This window comes from Neopsephotus bourkii, unplaced genomic scaffold, assembly GCF_033783945.1.
Source record: "Neopsephotus bourkii isolate Nb327-2 ecotype Australia unplaced genomic scaffold, CSIRO-AGI_Nbou_v1 NB_1663, whole genome shotgun sequence".
Taxonomy (NCBI): Eukaryota; Metazoa; Chordata; class Aves; order Psittaciformes; family Psittacidae; genus Neopsephotus; species Neopsephotus bourkii.
The window spans coordinates 1,843,584-1,871,518 of NW_026902137.1; the positions used below are offsets into that span (position 1 = coordinate 1,843,584).

The 27,935-nt window shown below is 41.8% G+C and overlaps 1 protein-coding gene across 5 annotated transcripts in view; it reads right to left on the reverse strand.

The window, feature by feature from the left end:
- LOC133224180 (cadherin-4) overlaps positions 1-27,935 on the reverse strand; it is a 454,909-nt gene that overhangs the window by 32,661 nt on the left and 394,313 nt on the right. For all 5 annotated transcript variants that reach the window (XM_061375491.1, XM_061375490.1, XM_061375494.1 and 2 more), the window contains one exon: positions 12,486-12,623. In XM_061375491.1, the coding sequence (XP_061231475.1) occupies positions 12,486-12,623 (138 nt within the window). The remainder of the gene's footprint in view (positions 1-12,485; positions 12,624-27,935) is intronic.

Genomic DNA, 27,935 nt, shown 5'->3' on the forward strand with positions numbered 1-27,935 from the left:
ATGCAGAGCTAAGGGACTTGCCCATGTAGTTGTAGAACTGGGGTTGGAACCATGTCCTGCCCTTTGCTGCCTGTTTTGTGGCAGGATCCTGAAAACATCATTAATTCATGTGCTACTTGATAAATCCATTAGGTCAGCCTAGATTAGTCTACTGATCTCCCTAGTGCATTGCCATGTAGACCTATGATCCCTGATGAGCTACTGAGATGGAAAAGCTTCCAGACAGGAATCTTGGCAGAGATCCATGCACTGGAGATGATGAGCTTGATCATCAGCTCCTCCCCAAGCTCTGCACCACGTTGGCTTCAACTGGGGAATACGAACAGGTTTATACAGCTGGAGAAAAACAGGCCAAAATAACCGGTTGTGAAGCTCCCACCATCTCAAAGGCCAACTGTGGTTTAGGTATGTTGACTTTAAATTGCCAAAGCAGAGCTAGCATCTCGTGCATCACTCAGCGTGGCAGGAGGAGAGCTTTCCAACATGCAGACTGCCTTGTTCGCACTCCAAAATAACCACCTTCCTTAGAGGTGGATGAAATTTATTTGATGGCATGTCAAGCCTCACAATGCTTTCTCCATCTTCACACTACAAAGTAGCAAATAACGCCCCTGTTTTGAACAAAACTCTGAAAACAGTTTTCCTCATTTACGTGTAAACCAGACTGACAAAAACCGTTACACAGAATTCAGCTCCTAAGCGAGCAAAACACACTTCACAGCTCTGACTCTTGTATTTCTTGGTGAAATGTGCATAGAAGAGGACGTTTTAATTCAGGCACCTGTAATAACATTTCATAAAGAAGGGCCTTAAGCTGATAATTCTGGTTTAGGATTTTCTTATTAACTGCCCATTCCTCATAATGAGTTTTTAATTTAATTCCTCCCCCCCCCACCCTCCCCCCCCCCGATTTTAAGGCATAGAAAAGCTGTTCATGTGCCTTTGGGATCTGAAAACACATATTTGGGAAAGGGGGAATTTTAAGAGCACTGAAACTGATTTTTTTTTTGTATGCTATAATCCTGGTATTAAGAATTTTAACAAGCTTCCCATGAAGCACAGCTCAGCCAGTCTGCTCACTGACTCCTGCTCAAACCTCTGCCCTGCAACTGAAATCTCTGTTGTTTCCAGATTAGTCTCAGAATTAGCACACAAGGGGATTTTTTTCTTTATGACTAGATTTGAACACAATAATCAGGTGCTGAAAAACCCTCAGGGTCTGATCATAAACAGTGTTATTGTTTATATTGACTAGACAGAGCATCTTTGTAGGAGAAAGTCATGAAGCATGTTTTATTCTAAAAGTGCTGCTACCATGGTTTAAAGATGATATTTTCTGAGCTGGTGCCTTGATGGTCAATTTTCATCTCCTTACTGCAATATAAAATGTAATGGCAATGTTCATTGGTGGGGTGAGACCAAAGGAAGATCTGTGTGTTCCCACCTGCACCCCTGTGCTGTGGTTTCTATGGGAAGGGAATAAGAAGTGCGGGACATGTCTCCACATTGCAGGGATTGCTGAAAAGATAAACCCAGATGATTCAGCTGCAGCACTGCTCCAAAGTAAGCAGAGAGGAAACCTGCCCTTCCAATCCCACCTTCTGATGTACTCCCCAGAATCACAGAATTGTAGAATACTTTGGGTTGGAAGGGACCTTTAAAGGTCATCTAGTCATGAGCAGGGACATCTTCAACCAGACCAAACTCTGGTACTACAGAAAAATGCATCCCTGCCTGCAGGGCACAGAATGAAGACTAATTCATAGCACAGAATGAAGACTAAATTAAATGCTGTGCAATTCATCAGACTTGCCATGAGAAAGAGGCTTTTCGCTGAAATTCTGTTTACAGCAAGAAAGTCAAAGCGCATGTAGCAGAGAAGAGAAATGCAGTGAGAAATGGGAGAAGACCAGGTTAAAGTGAAGGAGCCCCTATATACTTGTAAGTTTAGGAAGGGAAACATTCTTATTTCTTCTCTGTTATTTTTTTGGCAATTAAAACATACTACTGCATTAAGCTGAATGGTTTGAAAAACTCTACCATACTCAAAACCCCTTTCAGAAACCTTTTAACCATTCTCTATGATTTTAGCTCTGGCTGTTTTCTGTGTTCTGACCCTTTCTTCTACAACTGGGAAGTGCTAAGACATCCTGGACAGTTTGAAATACTTGATAAGAGAAAACTCACAGCACTACCAAATCCTTTGCTAAATCTCTTCCCTCCCTCCCCCCCAGCATGTCACTGAAGATTTCATAAGTGAAATGTGCTTAATGAAATTCCAGATATATATCCTCTTAAAATGACATCCCCTGGAAGCAACTTTTAAGGCAACAGAATATTGAAGAATTAAAAACCTGCCGACCCAAGGAAGTTAGCCAACTGCAGAAGGGGATTTATTTCAGTGCCTTCCTATAGTGGAGTTACAAAATGCATTTAAATGTCTCAGCCCCACATCAGTGCCCAAGATGCTGTGTAATTTTAAGATAAAGAAATAATCCACTACAAATGTGTATTTGCCTGGCAGATGTGGAGATGTACCTGCCAGCGTTGTGTGGATGTCCTAGATGGTGCTAGATGCCCACAGTCAAGCAACGGAACAGGGCCCTCCAAGGCCAGGTCTGGCCTCAAGAGGATAATTAGGATATTTAATAGATATCCCAAAGTAGGAAGAGGCCCACAATCTATAAAAAATCATTAAAAATTGAGAGAAATGCTACAGGTGGATAAATGCTAGATAAGAAATGATGGCATGGGTAGATACATGAGATACAGGCGCTTTAGTGTCTGATTTCTCCTTGAAATTTTATCTTGACTGACACACCAGGGATTATGGGAATGGTGTCTAACCACACACATGTATCAGGTGGCAGAGACCATAGTGGTCTCCATCACAGCACATCCCAGAGTAGGAAGGATATTTCTCTGTAGATGTTTACTTCTTTTGACTACACAGATTTTATCAGCGACACCTGGCTGTGTCACACCTCATTGCACACATGTATCTCACATGCCCTGGCACCTCCCTCTCTCTAGACAATTCCGCCACAGCACTACTGAAGGCACAGTCTGATGATGTGGTCTACAGCTTCTCCCTCCAGATCTCATACATATTAAACAGGGAAGTAGAAGAAGGAGAGAAGTCCCTGCTAAATGAGACATCGCACCAGGAGATACAGCACTGCCAGATGTTGCAAATGAAACATCTGATGACTAATGGGTTATAGCAAGTGATAGCTGATAGGTGTCGTCATACCACATGGGACAGGGGTGGCCTCAGCATTGTACAGGTATCATCTGTGTTTTGGTAATACGAACCTGACTGCATAAATTAGCAAAACAGCAGGCTGGACAATCAAATGTCATAACAAATCATCACCTATCACTATGATGCTGATGATGGATAGACACATGCCTCTCAGTGCCATCAACAACAGCTACCTGAAAGCGCTGTAAAGAAAGGAAAGCATCCTGCTGTACATTATGGTGGGCTTATAATTTATAAGGTACACAGGCAGAGGTTGTGCTCTTAACTCCTGGATTTCAGCTACTTAGGTACTGAGAAGCTGGGCATCAGCAGCGGTGTGGGCTCTACCTCTTTTGTGATGCTGTAGCTCTAACAGGCCGAGATTGTGCTCTCTAGCATGGAGAGAAGAGATTATATTACTCTTGATTTTACATTGATCAGTACACGTGTCCAATCTGAGAGACACCAATAGAGTATTTTTTCCTATTCCCTTTCTTTTTTTTTTTTGTGACAGAAAACTGAAAACTGTAATGAAACTATCAGTCCCATTTTGTAAATCACCGGTCTTTGGCAATTTTAAACTCTAAAGTCTGAAAAATTCATTACTTCTAACTTCCATCAAGGGTGTTCCTGAAACCAAAATTACTTAATCAACTCAATTTAGCTTCTTGTGTAGACCTAATTCAGAAAAACTTTATCTTCTTGAATTGTTATTGCAATTAATTTCCCCCCCTTCTTTTTCTGCTGCAGACGACATTTCAGTAATTAGATATTTTATAAAAATGAGTTATTCATTCAGAGTAGCTTCACTTTTATATTTGATTAATCATCTTACCACTGAGGTCTGGGTTTTGTCTCCAAGGAAAGTTTAATGACCTCATTTTAATCCTTCTTTTAACCACCAGGCAGGTAGCAATGAAGAGAAACAAAATTATCCTTTTTTTTCCCCCCTTTTCTCTCTTTTTATTTTTATTTTTTATTTTTTCCCAATCTCAAGATTACATCTGATGTCTTTTCTGTGTGACTGACCCATTTACAAGGAAGAATCTAGCTGATTCCAATTAGGTTCAGGACAGAATCAGGCTAAGCAGAGCCTTGAACTGTGCCTTAATAACTAATGCTCAGTGTGATGGTGAGGAACCAGAACTGTTCCACCGAATGGCAGGAGGTTTAAAGCACTGTACATGATCAACTTGGCGATAATTTGAAAATGAATGCTCTGAAAGGAAATAAAGAAAACAAAAGCCACTGTAAATGTAGGTTTTGATTAATGGGGTCTATTAGTAAGAGACTTATATCAAGGAGACCACATTTTATTATATGAATGCATATATACCCACACTATGTAATGGAATAATTCATATAAGCCACAATTTATGTGGGAGTAGAGACTTGGATATTATTGATGACTGCCTGCCTTATATCAGTATCTATCTATGCTTTGAATCTAGCTATATGCTTATCTATATTTGTGTAGTTGTAGGTATACATCTTTATATCTCTCTATCCATCTTGCAGACTACACTAAGTAGTCTCAAAGGCGTTTCATCCTTTCTGTCGTGTGCTACACTGGTGTAAAGACTTAACAGAGATCACAGAAGGGGCTGATGCTCTTTTTATTAAGACATGAGGAATTTTTGTTTTCCCATAAACTGAGAAATATCTTTCATTTCAGATGAAAGAGGTGACAAAATAAAGAGCAAAAGTTGAGTATCCACAGGAGAGCATGCAGCGTGTCTTGTTTTCCATAGCACTGCATTGAAAGGGCCTCCAGGCACTTAAAGATGCTGTGCTTGGGAAGAGCCAAACTGCTCACAGAAGATCTGCTCCCCAAACTGGGATCTCACTCATTCCTTACCAGAATCAAAACTGTGTGGGCAGCACAGTTCTTAAGCTCTGCTGGGCAGGCTTTGCACTTAGGTAGAGATCCATTTCCAAAGGTCAGTTTGATTCAGAAGGTCGACAAGATGTAAGTAACCTCTATCAAGACATAAATACTTCCCTAACCATGGCTATGTCTGGGGCAGTAAAGCTCCTGGCATTTGCATGGCAAGTTCTGGGCAAAGCTGCAACAGGATGAGAAGAAAGAATAGTTTCTGCTTGTGCTCCCTCTGTTTGTTAATGCTACCTCTTGACCTAACATCCTTCGTCTAATTCATTGCTCATGACAAAGCTTTTCATCAGGAGCTGCAGTGAGAGGCAGAAAGCCCACTTCAATTTATAAACATCCAGTTCTTATTTAGAAACACTAAACTGATTTGTAGTTTTTAAGACTTCACCAACTATACATTTAATTGAAATACACACATTATAAAGTAGATGCTCATGTACCCAAATGCTACTGGGGAGATGTGATTCACTCGAATATAACAATTTATTTCAGTTACACGATGACAGCTCTGTAACAACCCAAGCTTCTCTGTGTAGTTTGCCTGAGCTTGGAAAATTGCAAGTGGACACAGTCACCTGGGATTTCCCATGAAAGCACAATTGATTTCTAACGATAAAGCCTGTCTTCAGGACTGTTCAGAGCTCCCGAGTTTGTTTGCATCTGTAGAGGAGCCCAGTCCTGTACATTTGCTCACCACAATATTAGGTCTTTCCCCTTGCCAGCTCTGACCTGCGCTGTTCAACTCGATTTCTGCCTCTTATGACAAATGCCTCTAAATTATGCAAAGGGCATAATTTTGATGATTTTATAATATCGCAGCATCCAGGCTAATCTATGTTCAAATGCCACTGTAGACTTTCTGAATGGCACAGATGTAATGATGGGGACTGTGAGATCTGAATGGGCAACTACATACAGAAATTGGGCTCAAAATTTAAGACCTTGATTTTTCCAGGTCTGGACATGTGTCCTGGTTTTGGGAGATGGTTAGCTACCCACTCCTACTGTTTTTTTCCTGGGTCAGCGTGGTAAGACCACTTTTCAGGAAGCCCTTTCTAGGCTGTGGTCCTTTTTTGCTGTCTGCAGGAAATCCCACTGAAATCCTGTTCCTGCTGGATTCTCCCTTTCACAGCGTTAAGATTAATTTGCAAAACATGAGCATGCATGTAAAAGGGATTTCTCATAATGCTCACATGTACTGAATACTTCTGGATACATCTGACTATAAATGTGCTTAGGAAACCCCAAACTGCTGGCAGGCTGACGTGGTTTCCAGTTTTGGTTTCCTACCTCCATTAAACATCCTTTCTCCAAACTAGACCTATTTACATCTTTGCATCGCACTCATTTGGAAGTCGGTATCTTGCAGCGTGAAGGAAAAGCTGAGGGTTTTCTCTGCTACTTTGCTATTTTTGAACTCTCCATTAAAACCAGAGCTCAGCAGGATTCAGCTCTGGGGCCGAAGATGAGGTGAAGCTTCAGGCCAAGCTTGCCACTTGCAAAGTCACATTCTTACAGCTCACACCAGCTATTTCTGCAGCCCTGGATAGCTTTGCTCTTGCATTAGGTAATGCACAGCTATATTTTTGTCCTCAAACAATTGACATCATAAGAAATGCACACAGAACAAGGAGTACAATTTTGATTTATGCTTGTTTGCTCTTCCAGAATCTTGGCGAATTCACAGAGCAGGAGGACTCAGCCAGCATTATGTCACAGCTGTGAAAAAGGCACATTTGATTCTAGGAAATATTAGTGTTCTTGTTCAAGACACTGAAAAAATCTCATCTGAATTACTATATACAAATTGGGTCAGAAGAAAGATATCTGAGCAGAGCCTGGAGCACAGCAGGGTCAGCAAGATGAGGAGGGGAACAGAAAGCTGTAATGTAACAAGGGGCTGGAGGAGCTTGGCTTGTTCAGCTTCACCAAACAATACACACTAGCATATCAGGCTGGAGATGGGAAAGAAACATCAAAACGAGAGAAAAAAGACCTATGGTAAGGGCCAGAGCTAGCATGGCAGTACTGCACTGAGAGCCTGCTTCACTTTCAAATTTCAAAGCATTTCTCAGCATGGGCTCACCAGCATTTTCAATAGTACTCAGTGCAGTCAGAATACCTGCCAGACAAAGGTCAGGCATTTTTGGCAGTGCAACACCAAAACCAAAAAGCCCATTTAACCTGGGTCTCCATGGCATTTTGCCCATGAAGCAACAAGCTCTTCAACTGCAGATTTTACTGCTGACTGATTCAGCCTAGTACAAGCCTGGTTATTAACTCATAGAGTTACTGTAGGAGCCAGAGACGAGTCTGATCTGACACAATTAAACAGACCAGTTAAAAAGTGGCAAGAACTGATTTTTCTAATGTACCTGCAACAAGTACTTGCTCCTCCAATGACTAGTGAAATCCACTGTAACTAGATTAACCGTACCCAGCTATACATGCTCTTCTGATAGAATATGAGCCTCTATATACACAGGGTGCTATTCTGTACCAGGTGCTCTGCTTTGAGCTCACAGCCAGCCTTTGATCAGACTGCTTTTGCCAGGCCAGCAAGAGTCAATGCTGCCTGGGCACTGTGAGCTGGGAAGCATCCAGTCCTGCCCAATAGTCCATTCCTAAACCTTTTGAGCTGTTCCTAATGTAATTCAGGGCCCAGATTAGCCCGCAAAGCAGCGTGGTGGAGAAGGGGATGCAGTCCTAGAGCTGCCTCTTTAAAACATACTCCACTGGATTCAGCCTTGGAAGAGGAGATTCTCAAAGCAGTGCCAAAGGGCAAATTTTAAAGTAGCTTTAAATAAGACCTCCTAAGGCTCAGGAGCTTAAAGAACTTCAATAGCCCAGATTCTTTTTTCCCCTTCCTTTCTTTCCTTTTCTGTTTTTTTTTAAAGGAGATGTTGATTGCCAGGCAGGTTTCCCAAGAACCCACAACCTCAACTAATCACAAGCACTTTAGCCCTGTGAAATAATATTTCCCTTACACAGGCTACTATAAAAACAAGTTCTGCACAGTAGGCAAATTTAAAATAACTTTTAATTAACATTTAAGACACAGAAGTCTGATCATGCAAATTCATCTGCGTCTCCTCTCGGCGCCTGATTGTTCCTGATTGAATACGATAAAAATAGACTTTGTATGAGTCAAGTGTAGGCATGGATTTCTTTCACTTCTCCTCCCCTCTGATTATGAATTTCCTCAGGTAAAGTGGAAACCCCTGGATGGCCATTAACAGTATCATGGGTCAGCCTGGAAAAAGCATCCTACCTGATACGAGTTCACTAGAATTAAAGGCATTCCTTCTGTGAGCAGAGGCTCCCACATTACACAAAATCTCACTCAACACTATCCAGCATTGTCTCAGCTGATTTTTAATCTCTGAAATACTAATTTCACTGCACCCCCCTGTATCTGAGATGAGCATCTGGCCAGAGGCTCAGCTACGGATCTGTATTAAACGGAGAGAATGCAACTCGCCTGCACATGAGAGATAAATACTTGAAGGGAGGCTGAGGAATTTCTACACAATTAAAACACATCAGAGGGCATGACCCTGTTACGAGGAACAAGGGCTCTGTATAAGGGAGGACACACTGATACCTGTTCCATTATCTTGTAACGGGAATGGAGCCGGTTTCCCCAGTAAAGCTTCCTACAAAGCTGTTGTAACACAGCCCTGTCAAAATGTCACTATGTTACACCAGTAAGCAACAACGTCACATGAAGAACACAACACAAAGAGCACCTTGAAATCCCTTAGGTATCCAGAACAGTGTTCCCTGGGTCATGGGCCTGCACTAAATCATTGCAATTGCCCAGAATAGCAGCCTATGATGCTAACAGTGTTTCACGGGATGCTCCACTCTCCTGGTGCAGATTTGATTGCTTCCTGATCTGGGATTGTCTTTCATGAGAGATTTCCTCACTGTTAGCTCTCTAATGCTTCTCAGCATGGCCAGAAAGCATCACAGGTAAGAAAACATTCACCATCACAATAAACAGAGCTGGAAAGGACTACAGGAGATCACCCTCACCGTGCCCCAGCACCTCACAGTTCAATGCAGGTAGTCCTGGTTGTGACTTCCTGGACTGGTCAATGCCTCTTGCTGATGAAGACTGCACTCAAGTTAACAGCTGGCTTTAGTTTAAAATTGCTTTCACTTTGAGACTGTGATTCCTCCCACCTCCCAGTATAATTTCAGTTGGGGCTGCTTCTTCCCCTGCTGTTGTGCAGGATCTTCCTCCAGCCTTTCCAGTGATGTTCTAGAGGGTGTGAAATCCACATCAATCTATTTTCACGTAAGCAAGCAATCTTTCTGGAGTTTTACTGGAGTATCTTCTATTTGTACACTTAAGGATCTTCTGTGTCACTTTATTGCTCTTTTTCCACTTGTTATCTAGCACTACACTTGATCACAGCCCATCTAGTATTTTGGATGTCCTTTAGCTAACACACCTCCACTGGTTACCCTGTGAATGTGGCATCCTGGCACTTGCATGCCTGTGTCTAAACTTTCACATGGTCTGTGCATGCAGATCTCTTCTCCCCCTGCACAGTGTGCTCAGCTGCAGACGTGACCTGACTTCCTTGACCATCCCAGTGGCTGTTTTCTTCTCTCCCATCCTGTTGTTAAATTTTATGCAACAACATTAATTCCTGCTGCTGAATACATGAGCTGTGACACCAGCATGATGCAGTGTCCGCCTGAGCTACATTCTTACCCAGAAATGATTAAGTCTAAAACCACCCTGAGTGAATGACAGGTAATTTAGGAGCTCTACAGGGTGGGCCTTTGTATGTGTCTACTATGCTGAATACAGTTCCTTGAGTTCCTTTCGTCTGGCAGCTTTCCAAGAACAAACTGCAGTTTCAGTTATTCAGCCTATTTTGTTTTTACAACACCATCTCAATACAAAAGTATTCAAAATATAAATATCCCATATCTCTCCAAACAGTCCCCAGTCTTAAAAGAGACCATGGGCTTTCTTACCCTCCGAGGAGCTGTGGATTTCCTGCAAAGAGATTTCTGCTGGTTTTTAGAGGTGTTAAAATGCAGATCAGCCTATTTGAGGACAGTGAGGAGATCCAGCTCAGGTTTATAGAGACAGCCTGATGCTGTTCTCTCTGTCAGTCAGGGGAAAACCATATTATACTTTCATACTTGTGTGAAATTCATCCTGCCTATACCCGGGAATATATCAAAGATATTTGTTTCTGCAGAATCAGAAAATATAACTGTAAAACACCACTGGTTTTCAAATCTTTATAAAGTCTCATGTTCTACTGTATAAAGCCCTTTGGTTCTCGAAAAATCCTCAGTGATTGAAATTAGATAAATAATGCTACACATCAACCCTGCTTAGAGGAAAAGTAGCATTTTCTAATCCATTTAACACAATCCTATGGGTAATTCTCTTAATATTTTTTATTCCTTCCACATGTAACACTCAGAGACATTAAATACTCGGGATTCACCTGAAAGCAAATTTCCATTATCTCACCTGCATCAGATTCAGCTTTGGAAAGTGTTTTGGAAAGGCATTATAATTCACCACATCGGAAGGGACACTGCCTACCAGAAGGTACTGATGTGCAGGTGTGACTACCCCTGACACAGCTCATCCTGCTACCCAAAGCCTCAGCTTGTGCTTGGAAAGGATCAGGCAACCTGGGTCATCTGGAACAACCTGTGCTTGAATGATACGGCCACTAGATGTCATTCCTTTTTCACTCAAATGGAAGTTAAAGTACTATTTACCTGGCAGAATAAGGTCCCCCTGCAAACACGAGGGATCTGGAGTATGCTTATTGCTGTGGTGAAGAGTCCCATGGCCTGAGAGACACAAAACTCTAACACTGGAAGCTACAAAACTTTCCAGAGAACAATCCCATGCTGGAAGGAGAAATGACCACACGCCCCAAGACTTCTATCAGATTTTTATGGCTCTTCACAACGGTATGCATCATACTTAAGAAGCTATTCAATAACTTTGCAACACAAAGCTCAGTGTGTTCACTATGACAGGTATAAAGTACATGTGCTGCTGTTCCAACTCACCCTATACACAGGCTGCAGATTGATACCTAGATCTGAAAAACAGCCGGGTCCCTGTTTTTCTCTGGTTCAGGAAGAATTTAGTGGAATCTAGTCACTTAGAAAATTCTGGCACTGCTCAGGAGCTGAGCACATCGCATCCATGAGCACAGGACCCGATAGCGATGGGAGGGAAGGACCCAGATTCCACAGCTGGCACGGAGCACACCTGAGTCCACAGTGGCATAAACTGGGCTCTGCATGACTGCCTTGAGTTCCGCTACGTATTTATACTTTGTAAGGGTATGGCTAAGGGGAGACTTCAGTACTTCGTTAATAAATATTTGCAGACCCTCTAAGGTGGAATGAAAATTCAGAATAATACAAATAATAAAAGGATTCCTCAAAGGATGCTCAGTGACTTGAGCACAACGCAGTCAGACTTTCTGTATTTTTAAAGATTTTGTATCAGTTTAAGATACATCATTTACTGCTCCTTGTAGACCCTCATATGAATATAGACAGTGGATTTCTCATTTATTAGAAACTTTAGAAACCTGAGAGCAGTAGAGGTCTACATGCTATGCACATTTCAGATGTTCTGTGTCTTATCAGAAGGCTGGAAAGAACCAGAGCCCATCATTTCAACTTCCAACTCTTCATTTTTACCTCAACCAGCTTTAAAAAGCTGTCATTTGCAATCTATTTTTTCCCCACTGTCCCCCAGTAATAGCAACTGGGAGCAGATGAGGACATAATAAGGAAATACTGTGCTAATATAAGAAAGACCTTTAACTGATTAAAACCAGATGTACTGAAGAATGCTTATGCATTTACTGCCAGCACACACAAATACATCTGTTAGAGCTGTCAATGAAGTACAGATTTTACTGGATACCTGTTACCATATAGAATATTTACTGCTTCCTTGAAATCATATTCAAGATAGTAAACCTAAAATATCTCTTACTGCTCAGGATTTCACTACAAGTAATAATAACTCTGATATGCCTATAGCCAGTTGTTGTGTAACAACTGTATCCTCTTTGGTGTATTCAGACATCCCCTGTTTACCACGTTACTTCAGCTTCTTTAGTACCTTAGCAAAACTGGTCACCAAATTGTTTTGCTAGTTCATGAATCATTCTTATCTTTTTTCTCCCCTTTTTCTGCCTGAAAGTCTTCGTTCCATGGTTATCTATCACATTCTTCCTATCTGCCAAACCAGCTAAGAGAGATGAAGGATATAAACGTCCATGAATTACAAGCATATGTGTCCATGCATCATGGTACTGATGTATCAATACTTACAGTGCTTGTAGTGAATTCGGGTGGGTTGTCATTCACATCTGTCACTGTAATGATTGCTGTTGCCGTGTTTGAGAGACCGTAGTTGAGATTTCCTTCCATATCTGTGGCTTGAACAATGACTATATACTGCTGAACTTTCTGGAAAATGAAAAGAAAAAGAGTACAAATAAAAATGCATCTTGTAAGATGCTTTGGTTTATTTTCCACATACAAGTGCAATCTTTACACACACTAAGAAGTTAATCAGATTACAAATGTTAGTAAAAAAACCCCAGATATTATTGTCTATCACATTTTTGAAGGTATTTTTACAGAGATTGGTGGATAGCACCCATTTTATGGGAAAATAATAATCTTACGGGCAAGATTCCTTGGTTAAAACAGACATTTCTGTCAGTTTTTAAGCATTTTCAGGAACATTAGCTTCTGCCTTCTGAAAACCAGTGGAAATTTTGCTAATGTGTTTTCATTGAAAACATCACTAAGAACATTATACTCCCAAAATTGACAGCAACATTACGTGGCAGCTCTCCAGCTCGTTCTGCTCACACAGTTCGATGCCCACGAAGCATTTTGATACTTAAAATACTCCCCATGTTTCAATCCTTAACACAGTCTTGGTAAATAAGGAGAATTTTAGTCCAGTATGAAAAAATTAAAATAAAATATTCAGTGCAATAAAGAGAAGTTCAGCAGAACTGATCCAAATTCCTGAGCACCCCAAGCAACCTGGCTCTTAAAGAAAAACCCTTACAGAGCCAGCCATAAAAATCACCCATTAAAGATCTTCCAAAAGACACTGTATGTCAATGTGACTGGAAAACAAACCTGAATAAAACAGAGGAGGGCATCTGAGCTTGCATGTGTGTACATCTCCCTAGGATGTCTCTTTACTTTGGAATATCTGCCCACTCCACAAAAAACCTGCTCATCTTTAAAACTGGCCTCAACGATAACCATTTTATTTGGATCAGCAGAATTTACTATTGATGCCTACTTGTGTCGTGCTCAGGGTATGCAGAGCACTTCCCAGGTGGTATGAAAGCAAAGATCCTCTCCTGAAATATGGACAGAGTGATGTGCCAAGAACCAGGGAGGGATACAACAAAATCAGTGTGACTCAGGGCAAAACTACACATTACACTCTCTTCCTTAGGGTTTAAGGTGTAATTACAGACGTGAGCTGGGGTGCAAGGAGCAAGCAGATCTGAGGGCACGTCAGAGAGCCTGAAGGGTGTGAAGAAACAAACCGAGGCACAATGTTATGCAGGAAAAGTTTTTTGCAAAGCCAAGTGGAGGGACTTTGCTGTGAGGACAGACCGACTGGACGCTGGATTGTTCCTGCTCTCAGAACACAGCTTAGGCTCTCAAGGGCTGCTCCTTTCCTGTGCTGATGTTACAAGCCTGTGTAAAATGTCAAACATCCTTTGAAATCTCCAAAAGCAAGAATCAGGTCTACTAGGTCTCTCATATAAACATTCTTGAGGTGCTGTAATTGGTTTAATACTATAATTCTTCTGAGTTGCTAGAATAACAGAGATCTGAATTTCAACTTTACCTTGATTCCAGGACTTAACTGACAGATATTAACCTGCTAAATTGACAACCCATCACATACAGGGATCCATCAGCAACTTGCAACTGGAATATATTATGGAAATGCACTTCCATTATCTCTTGCCACCTTGTATAATAGAACATGAGGGAGAAACTATTGTTAGCCTTTAGTTTTCCTCACACAAAGGGTTGCTGCTCATTACTACATTCATAAAGCACTGGGTAATTGAAAAACAGAAATGTCCTTATTAGTGAATGTAATTTCTGTTTCATATTTAGCTTTTCCTTTCGTATTTTCTCTTACAGTCAACATGGGAGGCTGACAGAAGTATTCTGTAACAGGCCAAATCCTTGTGAGCCAAATTAGGTTTAAATCCTAGAAGGGGGGGGAAATGTTAAAAAACCCCCAACAAAACCAGGAGCAATCAGATCCCACATAAATGAGAAAATCAGATCAGAGGCCCACATGAGAGATTCCATTTCAACAGTGCATTTAAATGGCAAAGCCACCTCTAACGTTGCTCACCGCAGTGAGATGGAAACACGTAATTCCCAGTGTTTCCAATGTGATGGCATAGCTGTAACACATTCGTTATTGTAAAAGCTTCAGTGCTTCAGCAGCAACTGCAGGAAAAAAATATGTTCCTTCCTTCCCATCAGCGGAGAGAGCAATAAAACAGCTTCCATTGACAGAGGTGCTTCTGTTCGGTATCACACTGCCACCAACCCGCCAAGGCAAGCGCCATGTGCTTACCATGGTGGAAGCAACCACCGGATGGCTGAAAACATATGCTGTGCCCCATGCCACTGCCCGGAACACTATCCTGGGCCCTGAGAAACAGATCTTGTGGTGACACGGCACCCCAGAGAGAACTGAGTCAGACAATGGGACTCATTTCCGGAATAACCTTATAGACCAAAGAGGATGGCATTGAGTGGGTATATCACATCCCCTACCATACACCAGCCTCTGGGAAAATCAAAAGGTACAATGGGCTGTTAAAAACGACACTGAGAGCAATGGGTGGGGGAACTTTCAAGCATTGGGATACACACTTACCAAAGGCCACCTGGTTGGTCAACACCAGAGGATCTGCCAACAGGGCTGGCCCAGCCCAATCAGAACTTCTACAAATTGTAGAGGGGGACAAAGTTCCTGTGGTACATATGAAGAAACCCACAACATAGGGTTTTTTCCCTACTTTTTGGTGGTTATCTATTTCACAGCTCACGAATGTGTCCACCGGAGTGAGCTGGGACCATCATGGCATTGCGCCTCCGGAAAGGGGATGGCAAAGGCAGCTCTGCTTCTGTGCCAGAAGTGATTCCACAGCTCATGACAGCGTTATCTGAACTCTGACAAGAAGCTGCATACTGTGGGTAAGGTCATACTCTGTCTGCACTGCACTTTTTCATACCATGACCCGGCCTCTGAACTCCCACTGCCTTCAGCTCCTTTATTCACTTCTCAACCAAAGCATCCCCTGGAAAAATGAATTCTCTCATACAAGAGGGGGTAAGGTACTAGAAAGTCTAATTTAAAAGCTTTGTTAACTCCACAATTTTACTGCTTATTAAATGATAAATACTCCGATGACACACACATCTGTGTGTGCGCATACTCACAGACACTGTCTTATTAATCTCAGGTTTACAATAAGGTTCTTTTATTTAATAAAACACCTTTCCCTAAGCATCACAGCAGTGTTAATAAAACCCCACACAAATTCAGAATGATAAATTAAAGTTAAAAGAAAGATTTTATCAATCACATAATACAATGCCAAAAAAGAAAATGTCCAGTATTTAGTGATGTACGAATATACCAGCCACAAAGAGCATAAGGATGGGATGAAAGGAAGAATGGCAAAGGAGCATTGCATGCATTCAAGCTGAAACCTAGTGTGAAAATACAAGGGATTATAGAAGATCTCAAATGGATGAAGTGATGAGGTAGGATTTTTAGGGGAATGCACACATCTCAGATGGGTGCTGTATCTCTCAGGATACTGGAGGCAGCTTCAGCAATCAGGGACATATGAGAGGTGAGCTGGTGGTGCAAACTTAAGAGACATCACCAAAGCTGCATTGATTTCCATCTGCTGAAGACATAGCTTGTGTTTAGAGCAAAAGTGTAACCTGTCATGGAGAATGGCCTTGGTTATACATAAAGTTGTACAAAACACAGACATGTAAATCATAGACATGTAAACCACAGAAACATTTAGGTTGAAAAGACTTAAGACCATCAAGTTCAACTGTAAACCTAAGACTGCCAAGTCCACCAAATAAAATAGTCCGAGATTCTTCAAACCTTTAGGCACTCAATTGGCATCCATGTCCAGTTCTGAAAGGCTCCTGTGCAGGCATGCAAGGGTGGTGCTTTTAAGTATCTAGTTTTAGTTTATAACTAATTTGATCTCCAGTGAGATTGGCCTCACCAGATAAAAACTTACTGATTTCTTTTGTTTTTTTTTTTTTTTTCCCTGTAGCTAACCTTTTTGCTCTTGTGCATTAAGCTCATTTTATTGAACTATTCAATCAATTTCAACATGTCCTTCCAATTTGTCACAACATCTCCAGGGGCATCTTAGTTTGTTGTCCTAATATTATTAGTATTGTTACAACTATTAAAAAACAAAATAGGCAGCCACATGCCCCCAAGCACAAGAGATATTTTCTTGATGGCATTTTAATCATACAGAATAATTCTAATATTCTCTTTCTTTACAAAGATGACATTTTAGATAGCACAGGGCAGAAACAACAGCACTGCAGTAACATAAAATGGTCCTTACCCAGAGAAATGAAATGGTTACTGTATGTTTGCTCTGATGGCGATGCTGTGGAACTAAAGAAATAAGCCTCTGCCCCAAGGGGTCCAAGCTAAAAACCCAGCCTCAGTGAAGTCCCTGGGAGGCCCGGTGGACAGTATTTTTAATAAATCTAACCAATTGTCACACTAGAAGAATGCAAATGCGCTGCTTAAGTAGAAGAAAAAATCCTCATCTTGACTAAGTGCAGAGCTTTTAGTCTGACCTAAAAACTAAGAAGGGCCCTTGAAGGAAAATATTAGGAAGGACAGAATAATTAAAGAAAGCGTGGCAGATCTAATCTGTCTGCTCTTCTGTCAATCATCTGATACACTGCCGCAAAGAAATACATCAGCTAAATTCCAGAAGATGGGAATGAGTTGAAGAAATTAATTAAGCTGATTAATAGGAAGTTGATCAAAGGCTTGGTTGAAAAAGATAGAAGTGCCTTGTACAGGAAGAAGTAGCAACTTGGAAGAAAAGTAACCTGACAAATAATAGAAACCAGATGTGTACAAAATACAAGAACACGCAGGAAGGGACTAGCAACAAAACTCTTCTGGAAGCTGGTTTATCAGACACAAGCAAGGAGGACTGTCATCATGTCCCACCAGCTCCCTGTTGCTGAGCAGCTCACATGTACTTCTGGTGAATCCATAGTCTGCAGTATCAGCTTTGAAGATAAGGCAATATTAATTCCCTGTGTCAAGACTGAGGCCTCATCAGGATGCTGTGCACAATCCAGGTCCCCTGTATTCGCTGCTAAGCAACCCAGATCTGACCAGATGCCGGCAGTGAAGAGCCCATCACAGAAGAGTCTGGAAGAGCTTGGCTTGTTTAGTCTAGCCAAATGAAGGCTGATAGCAGATATAATTGCTGACTATAAATACATCAGGAGGATAAACACTAGGAAGTCAAAGGAGCAATTTAAACTAAAGGACAATGTTGACACAAGAACAAATGGGTCTAAACTGGCCATGAATAAAATTAGGCTAGAAATTAGTAGGTCCTTCACCACTAAAGGAGTGAGATGCTGGAGCAATCTAATACAGGGTCTGAGGAGCAAAAAAGTTCAAAAGAATACATTAAATTAGGGATAAAATCCTTTTGGTCTTGGTAGAAATTACAACAAATTGAGCTAAATCAGAACTTGGATCTCTCAGCATTCACTGCATACAAAAAACATTTAGGAAGAAAAAAAATAAAACTGCTTTCAGTCCAAACACAACAACACGTCTGTGTGAAAATGGGTTAAGACTTAACACTGATTGATACCAGTGAACCAGCCCATTCCATCCACACAAAGGAAAAGGTGCCTCAAACAAAATTACAGTTATTGCAAGAGGCTCTTCCCATCAAGAGACAGGCTGGCACGAAGGACAAATCCCTGGCTGAGCTGAGCATGGTCTTGCCAAGAGAGGTAGTAAACAAAAGTAAATCATATCCAAAGAGAGAGTCTAAAAAGAACAAAGTATTTCAAAATGAAGTTCTAGTAATGAAGTGCTGTGATCCCAATTTTCAAATGTGCAAACACAGTGTTTTTAGGAATGTGGCTGTTCCTGGTTTACACATGCAATTATTATAAATCACACAGGAGCTGGGTAACTGTGCATACTGAAGTCCAGAAACGCAGTAATTATGTGATTAAATTAATCTGCATTACGGACAAAAGGTTTGCAAAATTAGGACCTACATTTTCAAAGCTCTGTACAAATATTGTCCAATTAATTACCACTTCCTGAAAAATGTCTGACTAGCTAATTCTAACATCGTGTCTGGTAAAGCAAATAGGATTACCAGGATTTTGCTGTAGGATGTACTGAGTAGGAATCTATTGGCGAAGGAGATAGATAGAAAATCTAAATCCTATTTCCTCCCATGGTTATCCTCCCATCTTCTTTGTATTTATGTTTCTCATCTCCCCTTACTCTTGCAATGCCAATGGGAAGAATATAGGGTGTTCTGGGTGTATTCTAAATCATTTCTTTACATGCTACTGAGGTTTTGATGCTTACTTTCTTCGGTACGAGACTGTTGACGGTGAACACAGAAGTAATAAATATTGTATTAGAGCCAGGAAAGTTGATCTGAAAGCAAACAAACTCCCCCCAAACATTCACTAGACTTTGGCAGAAATACTTTTCCCAAGAAGATCTAGCTAGCCGTCACTTAAACAAAGCTCACAAGCAGATCTTTTAAAGCATTTATGCCTTAATACTCCCTACTTAGCCACAGCTAACTACACAGATTTCCAGAGGAATGCTCAGTGGAGAAGGCAGCTTTCACAGAGCAACCAGAGCACCCGACACCTTTCCCAGCTCCCCCCGGCAGAGACAGGGGTGGTGGTGAGTGAGCTTCAGCCATGTGCCAGAGTCAAGCAGAGCCTTTGATATAACTTGACCTTTTCATTTCTTACACACAGCGCAGCATTATGTCATGTATGCAGCATCCTCGGCAGACATCAAACTCTGGGTCTGTGAATCTTAATGCACAAGCTGCTGCTGCCTGAGTTAAAAAGACACAGCTTTGCTCCATCTCAACCTCTCTATACAGGACCAGCTACTATCAGAGGCATTCGTGCTTCTGCTAGGGAAGGGTTGGAACAAGGGAGGGGACCCCAATTTTTAAACTGTGCTTAGTGCTGCACAGTCATGAACAGTGAAGCAAACAGTCAGGTTTATCTTCTCCATCTGGCTAGGGTTATATTGACTTTTCTTTCAGCATTGCGCAGTGTTTCCCATCTGTGGTGATCTGGCATATTAGATTTTATGAGGCACCTCTGATTGCATTGCTCCTGTGGCAGTGCCTTGGTCTGACTCTAGCAAAGGACAGCTCACCTCCTGCAAACAGCAGTGTGTTAGTTAAGCTGGCTTTCTTCCTTAGCAAAGGTGTCAATGTGAAACACCTCAGGCTTTGACATGTAGGTCAGACCCCCTGAATTCCTGCTACCATCTGAGCAAACCTGCCTTTCATCCAGATATTGATGAATGCCTTCAGCTCAGGAAAAGCCTCACTTCACCACCCACAGCTCCCCAAACCACACCTCAAAGCACATTCCCAGCTCTCCCATGCCATTAAAGCTAAGCCCAGCAGCTCACACCAAAGCATTTCAGCTTTGCACAGAGAGCTGGAGGCCAGGGAAGCCAGCACACACCAACCAAACACCCATGGGAGATGTTTCTCTGCTGTTCTCAAGGGCTGAAGCATGCTGAAGACCATCCCCAGCTCACACACACTCCACTCCCATGCGTGCTGTACTTAACCGGAGCCTACAGAGGAGGCAGGAGAGGATGACATCGCGTGCTAACCCTCTGCCATCATCACTGTGTGCATGAGTCAGAAAGGGGGAAAATATTTACCAAGGAGTCTGAAGAGCACTTCTAGGGCTTGCTCTGACTCACTGGGTGTCTTCACCCACAGCACCAGGCTGAAAGGGCTGCTCCACAAACCTTCAGAAACCAGCTTAACATATGCCAACTCTCTCTGAAACAAATAAAGGTTCAGTGGCCACAAGCCAACCCCAGGATTGGCATTTGGCACTGCATCTATATTGACAATCAGCCTTTAATAGCTTTTCACCTGGCAGCCTGATTAATGACCAGCAACTGAACTCTAACACTTTCCCAGAGCACCTGAGACCTGTAACCCACCTTATATATAAGTAATCTATTTCTCCTTAAAGCTACTCCACTTTCAGATAGTATTTTAATGTGTTACAATTTACACATTTTAACCCATTCAGGACCAGCAGACACATCATCAACTCTTCCAGCCTCTCCAAGGGTGGGTGTTTAATCTCCCATGTAGGTGTAAATGGGACCTGCTCCAGCTCAGCAGCTATTTTCTCTTCTCTGTAGCAGCTTCTGAAAGCAAAATAGGTTCTGGTGGTGGGTAGAACACCCAGCAATAGTGAAGTGAGCTTTTGTATGAAAGCATGAGGACATGCTCTAGAAGTTACCAGGAAGAAAGCGAATATGATCTTTTTATCACAGAGAGGTTATAACATCAAAGAATGCTGGAAAGCCTTTCAGGAGTCACTCTGTTTGGCCTTTCAGTAGTGTGAGACCAAACAGTTCAGTGGCTGTTGCCCCTGGTTGCCTTTTTTTCTGTTATTCAGACAGAGAAAGTGGTGGAAGCGGAAACCTTTCCAAAGGCCATGCTGGGTACAGAGCAGACCCTAGCAGTCACACTGAAAGCCTTCCAGCACCCTGGCTGTGTGCCCCTGGACATACAGGACAGAAAAGTGAACCAAACTCATCTCCCTAATTTCATTGTGAGAGCTGGGGGCTGTGAACAGCCAGCTCCAGGAGCTGTGTTACTGACTGAGACTCTCATCTGAGAAAGCGATCTGCTGGTTGTCAGGGATACAAAGGGAAGCTTAGAAGTAAATACTCCAAACACTAAAAAGCCCAGAAGCAAAACCAGACTCGCCCCCCCCCAGCAGAAAAAATGGTAACAACGACCAAGGATCCTGGTGGATCACTTTCATGAGTTTCTTAATGCTAGTTCTAGCAATGGTGTGAATAGAAAGGGCTGTATTCAACAAGAACAGAGACGCTTTTGAGTGTGATATGCAGCGACCACATTCATATGGCATACATATATATATAGATATCTGTATTGTATATTTTTTATAGTGAGTTTTATTCCTGAGGGATCAGACACTGAGCTACCAAGATTTTGAAGAAACACCCAAGCTGAAACCCCACTGTGGTGGAACACACAAAGAATGCCAATGCAGCCACTTCTGCCTGAGGAAAGGGACCTACTGGAAAAAACATCCACTAAAATAGTCAACTGACCCAAACGCACCATGCAGAGAGTTTACCATGCTCTGAACCCCAGCTGGCCAGCACATACAGCAGCAACATGGTTTGAAGTATGCTGTATACAAGGTTAATAGCAAAGTTGGGTCTGTTTAACCTGATACGTGTTCTAGATTTCAAGTTGCAGAGGGTGGGGATTAGAGGTCACAAAATATTTTAGCTTATGTTTGAGTACAGACACTTGTCAAAACCTGAATGTAGTTGCTTAAAGAAATGTTAAGCCCAAATAATTGTTTTCGTATCTGAAATAGTGCTTTAAAATTGTCCTCATTCCCTACAGCTCACCCAAAACATAAATAGGACCTCAATACTTCAGGCTGTCACAGTATTTTCCAGTTTCAGGAAGTTTTATAACATGAACATAACATTTGTTGGGATATTTTGGGTTGGGGTTTTTTTTTTGACAAAGAGAACACCAAGCCTGGAGCAAACAGAAAAAAAGGACTGGGCTGTCTTCAGAAGATACATATTAAAAGAAAAACACCATCAAAAAGAGGCCAATGTTTTGAAGCATTTCTTTTCTAGTCTTAAAATGTTTCATATTCTGATGCTGCCACTGAGGAACCTTATAGGCTTCCATGCCCAGCCTACTGAGGTTCTCCAGGTGCTATGGACTGACTTCAAAATTATTAACAGAATTACTATCAAAATTATTGTCGAACTCTGCTGTAACAGTGTCTCTGTCCTTGGATAGTACCAACTTTGCTGTTTAGAAAGACTGACAGTTAATAAGCCTCTCATAGGTTCTCTCATTTAATGCCAAAATTAGAACCACAAAATCATTAGAAATGGGTTACACCCCACTCTTCAGTGATACAAACTGCAGATTAGACTAAGTCCACACGGAAGCAGGAGGGAAATGAATTACATGCTTCTGATTGTCCCCACTTCTAGACATGCAAGGGGGTGGCAGTGAGCTGGTATGAGCTACAAATAAATTTCATTAAAAAAAAAGAGATATAACAAATATCTTGTACAATGTATTTTCATTCTGACTACAGCCACTGAGTGGGTGCCAAAATAGAGAAGGGTTGTGATTAAGGCTGCGGGCTGCAGTTCAGAAGACCTGGATTTCTTCTGCATTTTCCCAAACACTCCTCAAGTGACCTTTGGTAGGTCATTTAATTTTTTCCATGCCTCTAAGAAATTGAAAATAACACTTCAAGATGAAATTAAACCACTTTCTTATCTCACAGTGATATCGGGAGAATAAAAATCCATTAGCTTGCTGAAGCATTCAGCCACTCTGATGAGGAGGGCTGCAGAAGCACCCATCTCCAGCACCCTCCCCTCTGGTGGCATCCGCACTGGGTACTGGTGCAGAAGTTGTCATTCTTCGGCATCTTTGCGAAATCAAGAAGCAACTCTGACCCAGCAGATGCTGCTCTCAATTCCCATCAAGACTTTGCAGACTTTATGCCCCAAAGATGCCAGGTCATCTAGCAAAGCACTTAAAAGGGGGCCTGAGGAATAAGCCTTCTAACGTTTGGCTGAGGCAATTTTTGTAAAACCATGAAATTACATTTGCTTTCCTTGGGCAGGAAGAGATGAGCAATAGTTCAATGCCTAGGTGGTCACACAGCAGCCATTGCTGCTGAGAGGTGCCCTTTGGTAAATATGCCAGCACTAAATTGATGCTGCTTCCAGGCTGTGTCTGCCACTCTCTGACAAAAGGAATGAGTGTTGAGAGACAGAAAAAGTCCAAAAACCCCAGGCAGACCACAGAGAAGGGAAAGTAAATAGCAATCTGAGAAACAATTCTTCAAGTGAAAAAATGACCTTCTTTGGATTTGTGCAAACTAAATTCTTCCTAGAGTGTGTAACTTCTTGGTGATTACCCAAAGGCCAGGCTTTAGGAGAAAAAAAAAAAAATCCTAGTTATGTCCATTGCACTCTTATAATCCACAAAACCTCTGCTGTCAAATGCTGCCAGAGCAATTTAATAAACAGGGAGAATGCCTTAATATATTCTGAAACCTGAAAACCACCCATCATTAGCCCCACATGCTGTTTTCCTACTTTCTCTGCTTTAAGCCATTTAGCTGTTGCAGCTCTTTTTCTTGTAAGTCTGGCTTCTGTTTTCATCAGCCTGATTTGTTTTCTGGTATATCTCGCTTGATTAAAAAGGAAGAAAAACCTTTCACAGTTCAGGTAAAAGTGCCTTCTTCTTTAAGCTCTGTTGAGCTGGAAGCTTGAAAAAGATCATCAAGAAGATCAGTGTAGGTGAATAAATATTCATAATATTGCTCATTATTTATACTTGGACTCATTTTTTCAGATAAGCTTGAAATTCCACACTCACGACACCGTTGCTACAGTCAGACCTTTTTATTCTTAGGAGCATGAGGTTTTCTAAATCCTACCAATGCAGCAATTAAAAAAAATCAATCAATGTAATATATTCAACATAATATATGCAAACCATTTCTCTAATCCTATGCATATAGACATGGTGAGCACAGCACAAAGATCCTGGATTTTAAAATTAATGGCGGTCAGGAGCACAATACAAGTCCTGGGAATCTGTACTGTGTTGACTGAATGGTCTAGATGAAATAAACTAATTTGGTGTCATTTGTTATCCATTGATAGGAATTATGTTAAGAAAATAGCTTGGCAAAGTCCTTGCTACCTGCATATCATCTATGCCTTCACCATTATGAACTGAAGGAAACATCCAAACAATGAAGGAGCAGGGTATAGTCAGAAAAGACACTAATTTAGATTTAGCAGAAGGAAAGGTTAGTGGAGAACAGTCAAATAACTGAGAAGAGAGTAATGCAAGAATCTCCCTATTGTATTTCACTTAAAAGCTGTGTTACCCAGTATGGATAGGGTCATGTTGTGTCGATCTGCTGAGAGTGTGATTGACAGAGTTACTGGAAAAGAAACTCAATTTGGTTGTGAAGGTAGAAATACTAATGGGGGCTTGTGTCAAAACCAGCAAATTGCTTTGTTTCCCTGGCTATGCTCTTCCAGGTGCTGTACACAAATACTACAGACATGATACACTGGCCAGGTTAAGTCAGCGTAGACTTGGCTGGAAGACCAACCCCTCATTCAAAAGCCATCATGGGTACTATGCCTTGTATGCACCACTAATGTTTGGTCTGCGAGACCAGCATCAGGCATCAAGCAACGTGGGACATACAGCAAAAAGTTCTGCCTGCCTCCTCCATTGTCTTCCTCTCCGAACTTTGACCCTCAAACTTAGTTTTGGTGATGATGTCTGCATCTTTTGGGTTCAATTGCACTCAAAGACTCAGCTAAGAGACACTGCAGTGAGGCCTGAAACACAACTTCTGGTCACTCAGAAGCACTGCAAATGCCTTTTGAAGGATGTGATGCCAGCTTGACAGAAGCCCAGCTTCAGTGTGACTTCACCACCCTCCAGCATATGTGTCTTCTGCTTTGGAGAGTAAAGACCTGTACAACTCAATATAGTGCCTGCTCGGAAGGCTTCAGACAAGAGATAACAGTGGGGAAGTGAGGAACAGGAATGAATGACTTTATGATAAACTGAAAAACTGCTGATAAAGTAAATGACTGAGAAGCCAGCCTGGCAGAGTGCCACTGTGAGAATTCACTGTGATGAGCAGGGATGTTTTCCTTGCCATACTGGGCCTGTCAGCTTTAATCAGATCTCCGTTAGCAGAATCACTGTATGTCCAGGTGAGAATACAAAGAGAGCAATCATCATCCAGGAAACAAATTGCTCATGTCAGCAGCAGGAGGAGAAGGTCTGGTCAGAGGAGTTTTGTAGAAAGTGCTCCAGAAGAAGCATATTAATATTCAAAGTGGGAAATGTAAATGCCATGTTTATTAATTTCAAAGAGGAGGGAGTCAACCAAGAAGAATTTCTGATAATCCTAAAATTTCCCAACTGTATAGGGTGACCTTTGTCAGGGCAACTTGGGCCCTTCCTTGGGACCGTCTGTAAAATGAGGCTCGAGCAGTAGCTACGAGCCATTTCAATAATTGAAGGCAGAATTTAATTTTCTTAGATCAGAGCCTTAATCAAGCAGCATTTAATTTCTATGCTCTTTGTCATCTAAGGGATCTTTGCAAGTGTCAAAGGCCTTTAAGTGACCAGGAGCAGGTTCTACCTTATCAGGGGAAACTTTATAAAGGAGTGAGCACCACTGAAACCCCCTTGACAATCTCCCAGGTTCCTGTAACACGGAATTAACTTCAAATTGCCACAAGGCATGAAAGAAGAACTTCTCAACCACCTTTATGTGATGAAATGCAGTTCTCGTGGTTATAAAACTGGAGGAATGTAGCAGTTTCTTGGCTATTAGCTGCAAGAGGGAGTTTCAGTATTTCAGTTCTCTCCAGTTCTGGCTATTTCCTCTTAGAAAACATTTGTGTACAGAAGGACTGAATTTCACATAAGAAGGAAAATGACCCTGAATTTAGTATCCTGCATTACAAAATACTTAAAAGTAACAGACTGAAATGAAAAATCGCAAAGCATAATTCTGCCAAGATAATTAATCCTTGTTAACCCATGGCCTGATCATACATGATGCTGCTCTGATGAACTTACTGAAATGCTATAAATAATGCCAGCATATTTTATTTTCTTTGTAGGCATAAATATTGACAAATTCATATTCATTAAACTTCTGTGGGCTGGGAATTACTCCTGTTTCTCAAATGGAGAGCAGGCAGAGGAATTAAGACAAAGTTATTCAGAGACAAGCTGGGGTATGGATTTGCAGCGCCTTGAGCACCTTATTCCCTCCACAGGATCTGTTTCCGTGCTCCCCTTCACCTGCAGTAAGCCTGAGTAATCTCAGCTTCCCGTGTGACACAAGGGAAACAACCCCAAAACTGCACCAGCATTTTAGTCAGAATCCAGTTTAACATCTTACCCTTGTAGCAGATTTAGAAGAGGCTGATGTGATCATAAGCTTAATGCTCTCCTAAATGCTGGTGAGACGTGAACTTTTGGATAAGAAAGTATTTATCCTACTCCTACAGCAGTATATAATGTTAAGCTTCTGTAGACCTTATCTCAGGTTCTGGAGGTGGTGTCCAAACTTACACTGAGTAAATGTTACGTGTGTTGCTTTATTCCTCCACTTCTCAGAAAACTGTGCTGTGAAAGTAAAAGGACTAGAAGGTGATGCACTTTGCAAACAAGAAGCAAGGCTGTAAGACCAGGCTCTGTGTGGACTTCGTGTGACCATCCTCTTCAGGCAGGATGTGAAGGCATTTAGAACTCTAATCCTTGGTTTCTTCTAAGAAGCTGGAGGCTGTGATAAGTATGTATTGAGATTTTTGTGAGATGGATTAACTCCCTGTGGGGAATAAGGTGAGATCATGAAATGTACTTAATTTTATCCTAAACTGCACTCACGTTTGTGTCCCAGAGGTGAAAAGGTTTTATCTCATCCCACTAACTGCAGTGTTTACCTCACTCTTGGTTAATGGGAGCTGTATGGATGTTTTATTTCTCTATTCTCATAGCAAATATCAGAATAATCCAAGTTTAGAAATGTATTATCTGACAGCAGAAACAAAGTGTTAACTCAAACCAGCTGCAGCAGGTACTTACTTTGAGTCTTTAAGGTCTTTAACTAAACCATTAGTCCGTGGAGTCATTGAATTAGAGGACAGACCTTACTCCCCATGCATTCAGCCCTGTCACTTTGAAGGGGTAGAAATGGAAAACAGAATACGCTTCACAGAATTTCACCGCTCCACTTGAAACAGAAAAGACCACCCTGGGTGGGCACATTTCTCTGGTCTGAACACTGGAAGGTGCATATCTGTGGGAGTTATTTATTATCTAGGTATTATTGTGAGACAGCGTGAGCTTGTGCCAGGGGTCTGGCATGCTGTGAACAGGCTGAAGTGGGCACCAAGTGGGTGAGATGGATGCAGGAGCATCTCTTCAGGCAGTTTTCTGTTTGTTTTATTGTGCACATAAAATGGACACTCTTGTCCTCAGGAGCGTGGGGGCCGGGTTTAGCACAGTGGATCAACAAGGAATGTCTGTTGTAAAAGTCTTCCCTTCTCTCTTGGAATGCTGTGGTAGATAAACAGGCCACTTGCTATGCCCCAGAGGCACACAGCAGGTGAGGATTCAGGGTTTTATGCTTTTGGAGTGACAGGTGAGGTTTGGGAGGGTCTGTATATTTGCCTGATGCTATCATTAAGGTTCTTTTGCAAGGGGAAGGGGGTGCTCAACCCCATGTGCCTGGTGCTGCTCCCTGGGTCTGTGTGTGCAGAACTGGGACTCGGTA